This window comes from Chelonia mydas, chromosome 3, assembly GCF_015237465.2.
Source record: "Chelonia mydas isolate rCheMyd1 chromosome 3, rCheMyd1.pri.v2, whole genome shotgun sequence".
Classification (NCBI taxonomy): Eukaryota; Metazoa; Chordata; order Testudines; family Cheloniidae; genus Chelonia; species Chelonia mydas.
This window is the reverse complement of record NC_057851.1, coordinates 39,247,556-39,260,418: the sequence shown is the minus strand read 5'-3', so window position 1 is coordinate 39,260,418 and position 12,863 is coordinate 39,247,556. Positions and strand designations below refer to the sequence as shown.

Here is a 12,863-nt window from a genome sequence, read left to right as displayed (position 1 = left end):
GTAGCTGGAATTTAATTTAAAATAGAAAGTCAGTATTTTTTCAGTCTTTGATTTAACTCTAAATAATTCGGGTTTATAATAATTCTGTTCAGAGCAGGATTGCAATTTCCTTTCTGGCTTAGCTATAGCTACTTTTTTATTTTAAAAGACAAAATTGTGCGCAAAGCATACTATGCAATTGGGCACATTTCTAATATGTGTAGATATATATATAAGTCTGTTGATGCCTCCAATTTGCTAGTGTTCTGTTTTCTGGACTTCTACCCATATGCACTGGATAAGGGTTTGGCGTAAACTGCCTTAAATCTTAAGTACCTGTAGCATGAGCCAAGGTGAATAGGCAAATAGTTTTTCTGCTTTTTAAGTCATATGAACAACACATTTGTTCAAAGGGTGAAACTTATTTGTTACTAAGCTCACCTTATGAACAGTCTTCATAGATGCTCTCCTTGTGCTCCTTGAACCCGATTCAGTACTGTTACTCCCATTGTGTGGCTGTGTTTCTTAATGGAAATCAATGGCTTTACATGACCATAAAACTGGGATAATGTGTTGCTGACTAAGGCCCCTTCTGTCCAATTCAAACTACTTAATTTCCTATACTCTCTTTGGTGAATATCAAGGAATTACTGCATTGAAAAACGCTGTCCTGCAAACCCTCCTTTTCTGTGGATGGAACAATTGACCGGAACTTCGGAGACCTTCTGTTCCTGGCTCTGCAACAGACATCCTTTGTGACCTTGGGCAAGCCACTTGATATCTCTGTACCTTCGTTCCCCCTCTGTAAAATGGGAATGATAACACTTCCTTCTCTTACAGGAGCATTGGGATGATCAATGGTATGGGAGGTGCTATCTGAATGTCATAAAAAGGATAATAAATAAAAATAAACCCTGCAGACTTAGCATCTATTTAAATCTCCCACTGAATTCAGGGTCTGGCCAGCCACTTTCACTTACTTCTGATACCAATTAGCTTTCATTTCATCTGCATAGTACTTCAGGAAACACTGAAGTCTTATTCCTTCTGGAGTGCAGTGGACCTTCAGTGGAGAAGCAGATTTACCTGCATAAAATAAAACATATTCGGATTAAAGAACACAGTGTATTGTAGTGCAAAAAGACAAATCAGGCTTTCATAATACTTGCCCTCTCGACACATGGGTTCACCTACAAAAACTACAATTATAATTAGGAAATAGTTATTATCTTGGGGTCAAGGTCCTCAACTGATGTAGACTGGCATAGTTTGTTGATTTCAATGGAGCTATGCTAATTTACACCTGCTCAGGTCTGGTCCAGTATTATTCTTCTGTTGCTGTTTATTAAGTTTATTACCAATATGATTATTTTAAAAGTAATAAACTATTTGTATAAAGATCATTAAATAATATTGATCTGATACTGATTTCACACCTATTTTACACAGATGCAGCTCTGTTGGAACCTTGGAGTAACTCCAGAGTTGCATCAGTGTTAGTAGGATCAGAATCAGACCCTCTCTATATTGCATAAATGGTCATTTGTTTACCTGAAGCTAATGTGAAGAAAACTATAAATTATAGTCCTAAGACATTTATAGTAATTAAACAATACAAACTAGGTGGAATAATACTTTGTTCCCCTTTAATAATGTCAATTAGCAAAATCATATCCCTATTTAGAAACTTAATGTGCCCATAATAGGATATGCATTGTGACTCCCAGAGATTTCCCGCTTGCCCCAGGCTCTCATAATTTTAATATCAAAATATTACATGAAAGTCAGAGACAGCATTTACTTACCAATGACTCTGCTCATTGCCAGGATTATATCATCAAACACTGAGGAGAAGAAAAAAGGAAACATACCAACAAACTGTAAATTTTTTTCAGAATATAGCCTTGCTATGTTTAAAGTGATATGGAAAATCACCATATTAGGGGAAAAAAAGAAATTGTGGTAGTTATGTAGAAACATTTATATTGGCAATAAATCATTCTATATTACTCACATATTTTAACTAACTCTGACACCATTTTACTGAGCAATGTGTGGGAATACACATTAAACTGGAACAGTCCACCACTATCTCAATCATTTTTCATGACATATAAACCCCTCTTTTGCTGCCTGTGATCTAAGCTGGTATTTTGGACCAGATTTTTGGACCAAAACTTTTTCACTAGGAGGGTGGTGAAACACTGGAATGCGTTACCTAGGGAGGTGGTGGAATCTCCTTCTTTAGAAGTTTTTAAGGTCAGGCTTGACAAAGCCCTGGCTGGGATGATTTAGTTGGGGATTGGTCCTGCTTTGAGCAGGGGGTTGGACTAGATGACCTCCTGAGGTCCCTTCCAACCCTGATAGTCTATGATTCTGCCTCCCTTATTAATGCATATTTCCCTCCAAGAATAGTTGAGGAAATCTACTTGAGGAAGAATGCTTGGCTCAGTCCAAGATTGAAGGAATTTGGTCCAGAGCCTATATGGTTTCTGAGTCCTCTAAAAAACAGCAAAAGCTTTGAAATTAGACAGAGCACAAGAGTTTCCTGTGTTATCCATTTGCAAGGGAAGATGCTTTGCCATCTTTTGAAGAATTATTAGTCATGCATTACTTCACTATAAAAAATTGAGCTTTACCTTTTCCTGATATATCAAGAGTAGTCACATCCTGACCTCTGTCATCTGACACTGTTGCCTTATATTCACCTTGATTCTTTTTAGACAACTAGAAATAAAACATGGCACATTTACTGTATAACTGAAATTAGAGCTGGAGATATAAGCAAGTACTAGACCATTTTCTATATCAAGGATCTTATTTTGAATTGTTTCAACAATGACTACCAATGAGAAGAAACTCTAGATTAGGCCTTGTAATTAAGCTCTTTTTATTGTATTCACATGTGCTAAATCACTAATCCTATACTATAACACAAAGTTAGCTCAATTATCTATCAAAAGGTTGCTTCTCTCTGATGTTCCATATAAACAAATACATATGGCCTGATTCTGATCAGTGTAAACCAAGAGTAGTTTAGTGAAATCCAAAAGTCAATTAAGTCTAAAAAAGATACTAATAATGGGTAACTTCAATTTTTGATGTATAAACTAGTCAAATGGGACACATCATTGGGACGAAGTTTAGAGACAACTTCTCTTCAGACAAAATTATTGCTTTTAGGAACATTTCGTTCTAGAGCACGTAAGAGGCCTCAATATTCCTGATTTAGTCCCATTAGCATCCCACATTTGGTTCAAGAAGTAACTGTTGTTGAATAACTGTTAAACTGTAGTTGAATAATAGCTAAGCAATAGTGACCACAGTATAAATAAATTCAATATCCCCAGAGAAGTTACATATTAAAATCTAGTATAGTGACACTATGATTTAGAAAGGGTTGTTTTTTTTTTTAAATGAGGAAGTTGGTCAAAGTCAAAAGTGGGGAAATCTAAATATTTGGACTTAGCATGGAGGTTACATAATAGAATCATAAGTCCTAAACAAAAACAGAAGCAGGAAAACAGGAGGAAAATCAAAGTGTATCTAAATGTCAAGGCACAAGAAGTTATTCAAGCCAAACAGATATCCTTCAGGAAGTATTAACCCAGCACAATTGAAGCCAAGAGAAAGCACATAAACTATTGCAGATAAATTGTAAGTTGGAAATTAGAAAAGCTAATGGGGACTTTGAAGGGCAAATAACCAAAGATAAAATAAAGTGACAGGGAACGCTTTACAGTCAAAGCAGGAAACGTGCAAGGGATCACTGGGTCTTCTGGACTACTAGGGAGCAGTGGGGGCAATTAAGGAGGATGAGGCCATTACAGAGAAGCGAACATAATCTTTTTACATGAGTCTTCACTGTAATGGATGCTGGGGAGATTCCTACCTCAGACCTATTCATTTCAGGCAGTAAAAATGAGACACTGTCAGAGATGAGAGATTTGACCAAATTGATAAATTAAGGAGCAACAAGTCATCAGGACCACATCATATTCATACACGAGTCCTGAAGGAACTGGTTGAGCAGATAATAAAAATGGGCAATCTCTTATTAGCGCTAGCTCTTATGCCAGCGAACCAGAGAGTAGCAAATGTACCTTTATTCAAAATGGTCCATAGAAATACTATAGTGACACTTGTCTTAGGACTCAACCTGGTAAAATGCTATGCAGAAATTGTCACTGCTAACTGGTAGATTATATCATACCCTTGGAATAGCTAGCTGGCACACTCCTTTCTGTAAATCAGGCAACTCTTTAACCTCAAGCCCAGAACCATCCTTGTACCATTTGAAAAATGTCTCCTTCTTAGTGTTTGCCACCTGCACAACAGAAAAAGCATATATTATTATATGTTGACAGAAGACATCTCCATTTAACTGTATTTGCAATACAAGAGGATACATTTTTCTATTATCTATTGTGTAGATCAGATAAGCAGAGTATGGAACCATTACAATCAAATTGCATTGGGCCAAATCTTTGTCCTAACACATCTGTAGCATACAGATTCTATGGCCTGAGTTCCACGGCCTGTCCTGATTCTGGTTACAGAGCACTACAGAATCCCAATGGGCACTCCAGAGCTGCACCCATTCCACATCAGCACTAACTTCTACTCTCTGCCTAGGGGGCAGAGTCTGGTACAATTCTTTCGGGCCTATGTACATTATGTGGCAGAGTCCAGTCCTCACCAAGGCCCACTTACATTGCTTTGGCAGGGGTCTTAAAGGCAGCAGGGGCAGTGCCAAAATAATTCCCCCAGGCTGGGTTGACACAGGGGCAACATGTGCAGCCATACATCAGCCTGCTAGGGTCATACTGGGGGAGTAGCCAGGGATGAGAAGGGGCAGTTATGGGTGGAAGGGGAAGTGGCTGGATCATTTTGTGCTCTGGTTGTTCTGGCTACAAAATTATCCATTGGCAGCTGGGAGGAAGGCTCAGGAGGTTAGAGTGACCTTGAAGCAGCAGTGGCCTTTCAGCAGTAACAACGGAGAAAGAGATTACAGCTGCGGTTTCAGCGTTGCTTTATATTTGAAATATAGCTGTGTATCAGGTGACACTTAGAATACTGCTGGATGGGCGAGTTTAAAGTGTGATTTCAAAGAAGCAGTTAAAAGGAGAGTGACTAGAAGCAGAAGTTCAGCACTCTTTAGAGGTGCTGCCAATGTAATTTTGATGTTGTTTTATGTCATTTAGCAGGTCTCTCAATAAAAGATTTGTCACTCAGAGTTTTGCAAGCTGCACTGTTTCATGTTGGTTGCATTCACATACTAAATAAAGACACACCAGTGTCATAAAATTAAAGGTAGGTCTAATAAAAGGATGCTGGGTTTCAGCAGATGCACTCTTACCTAACACGATTAAGCATTCAACCTGGGCACATTTTGGAGAGCTACACTAAGACAGCAAGGAACCCTGAGTTCAGAGCTTAGAAGATAAAATGAAAGAGAAACTGATTTTTCAAATCTATGGTTATAAAATAATCTGGTAATAATATGGTAATAAAAAATCTGTGGTTATAAAAGCAAGCTTGTGACTTCTCTTTATTGTGTATTTGTACATCTCTTTCCTGTGCCCCTGAACAAACAGGACCTACAATTGCAAGCCTAGTTCTTAAAGTTGGTTTTGATTTTTTGTACTAATTGCACAAGTTGTGGGCAATGATTACTGCAATGAATTTCTTGCAAAGTCAATGGGGCAATGCCAGCTTACCCCAGCTGAGCATTTGGCCCACTGTTTGGAAGTCTTCTTGGCGGCCTGCAAGAGTGGTTTATTCGCTACATAGTGTCTAATTCATGAGCTCAGTGAGTGAATGGGGTACAAACGATGTGTGAAATGTAGTAAATTTTTCTTGCATTTTCTTTATTCTTTTGTTAATCACTGGAAGATGTGAGTGTTGGTTGTTGCTGAGCTACTAATGAGAGAAAGTTATTTACCTTATAGTAACTGGAGGTTCTTTGAGATATGTGGTCCCTATCTGTATTCCACTGTGGGTATGCATGCGCTCCATACACCCAGAGCCAGAGAATCATTGGTCTGAATATGCACTCTTGCACACCTTGTGCCTCTGATCAAGGAGATAAAGGATAGGGCAGACTGACTACCTCTTCAGTTCCTTCTCTACAGGAACCAAAATACAACCCGAAGCAGAAGGGAAGGAGGGCAGGAGTGAAATATATATGGGAACCACACATCTCGAAGAACTTTTAATTGCTATAAAGTAAGTACTTTCTCTTCTTCTTTGAGTGCTGGTCCCAATGTGTATTCCACTGTGGGTGAATGACAAGCAGCACTCAAGTAGGAGGAGGGTGTGAGGATGAAGGTGGCACAGCCGAATGAAGGACCACCATTCCAAAAGATGCATCAGCAGAGTCCTGTACCCTGGCACAATGTCTCACAAACGTGTGGATAAAACTCCGTGTAACTGCTTTGCAGTTATCCAGTAGAGGCACTTTTTGAATTGATGCCATTGATGTGCACTCTTGTGGAATGAGCCCTTATCCCAAGAGAAGGGGGGAAATCAGTCAGCTGACAGCAGAGCAAAATACAGCCCAAGATCCAGTTTGAGAGAATATAATCTAACCCCAAACTCTTTCTGCTGTGGTGACAGATAGTCTAGGAGACTTTCTGATTGTTTTTGTTCTCTGCAGGTAAAAGGCCACGGCTGACTGAACATCAAGGGAACGGAGCCTCCTTTCTTCTGAATATGCATGACGTTCTGGAATTTACTGGTGCAGGTGAAATGCAAACTACTTTGGGGGTGAATTTAATGAAACTTTGTCCCTATGGAATATAGTAAATCTGCCATCAGGACTCCAAGCTCACCAATCCTCCTGGCTGAGGTGATCGCTATCAGGAATGCAACTTGAATGGAAAGGAGAGACATGGAGCCAGAACCTAATGGTTCAAAGGGAGGCTTAGCAAGGACCTGGCTTTTTTTATTGGCAGAAGGTTTTGATTAGGCCTTTCCGGAATCTGCAATTCAGGGGCTGTGCAAAGATCAAGATACCCTGTGAAGGTGGATGGTATGCATTGATTGCTGCCAAGTGGACTCATAAGGAGTTGATAGACAAACCTTAAGGAAAGTATATAGACAAAAATAAGAGGCATATAGGCAGCTTCTGGGTGTATATTTGATGCACCCAGATAGAAAAATGTCTCCAGTTGGCTAGGTAACATTTTCTAGTGGAATCCTTTCTACTATTAGAAAAGATGTTCAGTACAGTTTCACAGCATGATCATTCTGAGGATAATGCCCATCCAAAAACCAAGCCCTGAAATGAAGCAGACGGTGGTTGGGATGCTTGAATTTGCTGTTTCACTGCATCAGGAGACAGGAAAATATCAGAAATATGATCGGTGCCCAAGATAACATGCATGGGAGGCTCAGAAACCAAAATTGTCTGGGCCAGTTGGGGGCAAGGAGAATGACTCATGTTCTGTCCTGCTGAATTATTTGTAAGACCCAACATAGGAGTGGTAGTGGAAGGAAGGTATCGTTCAAGTGATCTGACCATGAAAGAAGTAGAGCATCACCTCTGGAGCAGTATATGCCACACTTCCTGTTCATTTTGGGAGGCAAACAGGTCTCTGGTGGGGGTCCCCCACTAAGTAAAAATATTATTCATCACAGAGTCGTGTAGCTCCAACTTGTGGTCAACAGCAAAATGTTTGCTGAGAGAGTACACTAGGTTCCCTGAGAGGCAGACTGCCAATAGTGTGATCCGATTGTGTGATGTCTGACATTATGAGGGCCTGGTGACCTTAAATGAATGGGTGAAAGACTTCTCAAGCCCTTTGAACTGCTTGCAATTCCAGAATATTGATGTACATCTTGGACTTTTGAGATGTCCAGGTGCTCTGTGCTGTACATTGTTCATGTGGGCTCCCCAACCCAACAGGGAGGCATCTGTAATGATCATCCTATGTGGTGAGGAGGCAAGGAAGGAAACGCCCCCACATACCCAGTGGGGATTTTTCCACCATAGCTGGGATATTAGTTTGGTGGGAACAGTAACTATGGTGCTCCTGGACTCCAGATTTGGTAAGTACACTGTTTGAGGCCAGGCTTGCAGGCAACCAAGGTGGAACTTGGCAAAAAGCATGACCTAAGTGCATGAAGCCATATGATCCAGGAGAGAAAGAGAGACAAATCTTGACAAGTACTAAAGAGTTTCTTATGACCTGGTCTATGAGACTGTTCATTGCCTGAAACCTGTCCATAGGCAGGTAAGCCCTTGCTGTGATTGTATTTAAGGACATCCCAATAAAGTCTAAAGTCTGTGTGAGGGTGAGGATGGAATTTTGGGGGTTTGCATTGACCCCTAAAGAGAAGAGAAGTTGCAGCATTGGCAACGTCAACTCACAGGCTCTTTGCATGTCCTGGCAACAAGAAGCCAGACGTTGAGACAGGAGAAAAACGTGAAACCATGGCATCTGATATATACTGCTACTACAGAGAACACCTTGGTAAAGACCCTGGGGGAAGTAAAAGGGAGTACTCTGTAACGAAAGTGGTTGGTGCATGAATCTGAGAAACCGCCCAAGAGCGGGGTGGATGTCCATGTGAATGTAGGCGCCGTTCATATCAAGAGCTGAAAACCATGTCTTTCTCCAGGGATGGAATTATAGATGCCAATATGACCATCTGAAACTTTAGTCTGAGAATACAACTGTTGAGATGGCAAGGATCAAGAACGGGTCTCCAACTGCTCTTTTTTTTGGATACTAGAAAGTACATTGAGTGAAAACCCCACATTTGGTACTCGAAAGGAACCCACTCTATTGCTCCTTGCTGCAAGAGGGATTCTACTTCTTGTTTAAGAATCTTCTCATGAGAGTAGCCCCCAAAAGGGGGTGGGAAAGGAGATATTGGAGGTGGTACAGATGTAAACTCTATTGTATAGCCAGAATGCATGACATTCAGAACCTATTTATCCATTGTTATTTCACGCCAGGTGTTGAAAAATAGTGCTAGACAAACCCAAACAAGTGCATGGGGATCAGCAGGTGTTGAACTTAGTGGTTTGCAGCTCTTGATCTCCCATCAAAAAATAACACTTAGCTGAGGGTTGGGATTGGGATGAAGAATCTGCTGTGGAAGATGTGGGGCTTTTGAACCCTGTGTCTCTTTTGGGGTGACTCATAAGGTCTCTGGTGGTAGAATTGAGTCATTGGTCTAGGTTTGTATGATTGCCTATGAATTTTTCTGTTGGGGGCAGGAGTATATATATCCAGGTAGTGAAAGGTGTCTCTGGAATTCTTCAGGGTGTGCAAAGAAACATCTCTCTTCTGGCTAAACAGATGAGTCTCATCAAGGGGCAGGTCTTCAGTTGGTGTTCTGAACCTCTCTGGAAACACTGAAGCATGAAACCTTGATTCCCTGCACTACATTATAAAGGCAGAAGCCATCACCCTTGGAGATGTATCAGCTCTATCTACCACTGATGGAAAAGTAGCCCTGGCAACCATCTTGCCTTCTTCTATGAGAGCCTAGAAATTAACTCCGTCCTTCTGGTATTACCCTATTGTAAGGGTTTAAAGTGAGTGTAGTGTACTCGATAGCACCTGCTTCGCCCAGTATATATAAAGGACATAGCTCAGAGCGTGACTTGGGTGGGAGAAGGTGTGACTGGATCATGGCACACTTCAGCTATCTCTGGCTAGAGGAATGGTCCTTAGGGTGCTGTGCTAGCCAATATATGTTAGAGACAGGCATGTGGCTGCTCTAATTTGTACCAGAGGGCAGTTCAGCTCCAGGATTGGGAGAAGCAGAATGGCGGTTTAGAGCCACTTTTGCCTCCCCACACAGTTATGCTGGGCAGAAGCTGAAGCTAAAGTCCTATGTGTGTTCACAGATAATTTGTGAACAGAAAAAAAAGCTACTAAATGTGTAAGATAAATTACTCATAATGAATTATTCAATCAACTCTAATTAGAAACCCAAAACCTATTAAAAATGAGTAGTTAAAACTAATACAAAAGTGTCTGCACTGCTCAAAAAGCAGTGAACATCCTGAGTTTGATGCTTCCCAAATTAAATCCTTTTAATTATTCATTACTCTCATTATGAGTTCTTATAAAAAGTAAAGCAACTAGAATAGTCAAGCCTCCTAGAACAGCATGTAAGGACAATTAATGACAGTAAGAGCTTTCTCAGAACTCCGTATACATTACTTTGAAATTAAGATGTTACTTTTTCAAAACCATTGACTAAAAATATGAGAAGTCCTGTTTTGTCATCTAAATTCATACAAGAAATATTTGTTTGCTTAGCTCACTATCAAAAACAAATAATATTTAAAAATGCATCATCTACATAGATTCATAGATAGATTCATAGATATTACGGTCAGAAGGGATCATTATGATCATCTAGTCCGACCTCCTGCACAACGCAGGCCACAGAATCTCACCCACCGACTCCTGTAACAAACCTCTAACCTATATCTGAGCTACAGAAGTCCTCAAAGCATGGTTTAAAGACTTCAAGGAGCAGAGAATCCTCCAGCAAGTTATTGTGAACTCACATATTATTGTGAGATTTATAAAACTGCCTGGAAAATGTTTCCAAATATGTTTTCTCACCTTACAGACAAGTAAAACCTCACAATCTTCTGTAACTTCCCAGTATAAATACTCCAGAAAATGAGGACCTGGGAAACAAAATGAATTTAAAACATATGCTATGGAACCTACAAGGGAACACTTCTCACTTTAGTGTGAGCAGGGGAAAGTAGATGTTGATCCAATAGAAAGTAGATCCAGGAGCCTTGGTCCCAGTCGTTCATGAACTACGTATTTCCTAAAGGAGAAACCTTTCAATGGGTGTTTGTCTTATTGATGTGGGATACAGAAGGGAAAAAAAAAGTGGGACCCATCTTAGTTTGCAGCTGTGGAGATGTACCATTGCCAAATGCACTACAGCTTACTGAGTGAGACAAATAAAGTCCTTAAATTTGATATTACCCAGTTGCCAACTAAGCATACGAAAGAGATAGAATAGGGTTACCAATAAATGTCCAAATGAAATATTTACTGGAGAGGGAATTGGAGAATAAACAAGTGTCTCAAAATGCTCACCCAATTATATGTTCAAAGCAAAAATCCTTGACCAAACATTATTTTTCCAAATTACATTAAATGAAACATATTTAAATAATGTTCTAATATTGCTAAAGAGAAATCTGAACTACTTGTGTTCCCCCATAATCTACTCCAATCCTGCAAATAGGCATGCCCATGAGTAGCTTTCCTGACAGGCACAGTCCCTTTGAAGTCAGTGGGATGACTCATGTGAGTAAAGTTATGCATATGTTTAAGTGTTTGCAAGATCAGAACCTAACAACATAAATTTAATGTCTGATCCTATGAGGTGTTGAGTCCCTACAACTCCCACTGAAATCAATGAGGGTTGGCAGTGCTCAGCTCCTCACAGGAAAAAATCCTCGGAGCTTGTGCTTTGAAGGGAATATTTTGTATCTTCGTTCATAAGACTGTAAATAAACCAACACAGAAAATACAAAATTACATTATTTATGCAGATATATTAGGGATATCAATAAAAATAGGTGGATTAGTAGGGAGATGACAGGATGAACTAATAGGTTTTTGCCATCTCTAATTTTTGTGATTCTGCTAGCTGGTGTCCTGAGATTAGTACTTATGCAAAGGTACTTATGCAAACTTTGGAGCAAATAAAATAAGCAATATTTTTTCAAACATTCTAAATAACATACACTTAATAAATTATAATTATAAATTACAACTAGAATGAAAATATTTTAAAAGAAGGATTTAACAGCTATGTATTCTGAATTAGACATCTAACTAGTATGCTAATTTCCTTGAACTGCAAAAATTATTCTTGATTTGAATTGTAATAAAATGTAGACTGAACTTTATACAAAGAGAATAATAGGTGCACATTTGGGGCCCAGTCCTCTATTCTTTGTTGGAGTTTTGCCTATACAAGGACTACAGGATGAATTTGACACTACACTTTGCACATATGAATACACCCCTCTCTCCCCCCCCACCCCACACACTCATACAGATCAATGATATCAATGGAACTACTTGCATGCTTAAAATTAAGCACATACTGAAATGCTTTGCTGGATCAGACAGAGCCTACAGTAGGATCCCACACCCGTTAAATCAGAAGAGAACTTCTTGTAAGGTCCCCAACTTTACTTGCCCTGCACTTGTGTGAACATCACATAGTGGAAGCTCTACCACAAACTGAGAGCAGTAAATGACCCTAAGAAAGCATAATTATGGTTTCTGATAGTGTGTGCAACTGTGTTTAAAGCAGACTTCTTGGGAAATAGTGTGTGTAATATAGACTTCTTGGGAAATAAGATTCCCCATCATGCAAAGTGTTCAGTATATCCTGCGTGGTGTTCTCAACTCCTATTGATGTCAAGGGAAGTTGAGGACACTCAAATAATTCACAAGAGGTGCTCCGTTAGCTGCAAAAATTCAGCCCTAAGTCACCAGCCCTTCCTCTCTTACCTTGTTTCCGGAGATACTCCTTTCTCTGGAGCTCAGCCTCAGCCAATACAGCCTTGAATGCTAAATTAATGGTAGAAAAGTATTAAAAAATGTTAGTTGCCGAAGAACTCAAAAGAATAATTGAAGTGCTTTATTCTTCATAGGCTGAGCCAAATGTTTCAGGGAACTTACCATCTCCAATGAGAACTAATGAAGACTGGTTCTTGGCATTTCCATCTTCAATTTGTACAGTGTAAGTTCCTTCATTTTCAATTGTAAATTGGTCCATCAGCATCTCAATAATGCCATTTGAATAGTCACACTTAATTCTATGGTGCTGGAATTACATAGCATTACAGTAGGTAAGTATAGCTACACAAT

The 12,863-nt window shown here is 39.7% G+C and overlaps 1 protein-coding gene across 1 annotated transcript in view; it reads right to left on the bottom strand.

The window, feature by feature from the left end:
* MYOM2 (myomesin 2) overlaps window positions 1–12,863 on the bottom strand; it is a 167,696-nt gene that overhangs the window by 16,195 nt on the left and 138,638 nt on the right. Inside the window, exons 27-33 of the mRNA XM_043542341.1 lie at window positions 12,675–12,819; window positions 12,504–12,563; window positions 10,575–10,642; window positions 4,193–4,306; window positions 2,619–2,706; window positions 1,785–1,823; window positions 960–1,065 (exon numbers count right to left, since the gene is read on the bottom strand). Coding sequence (XP_043398276.1) covers window positions 960–1,065; window positions 1,785–1,823; window positions 2,619–2,706; window positions 4,193–4,306; window positions 10,575–10,642; window positions 12,504–12,563; window positions 12,675–12,819 — 620 coding nt within the window. The remainder of the gene's footprint in view (window positions 1–959; window positions 1,066–1,784; window positions 1,824–2,618; window positions 2,707–4,192; window positions 4,307–10,574; window positions 10,643–12,503; window positions 12,564–12,674; window positions 12,820–12,863) is intronic.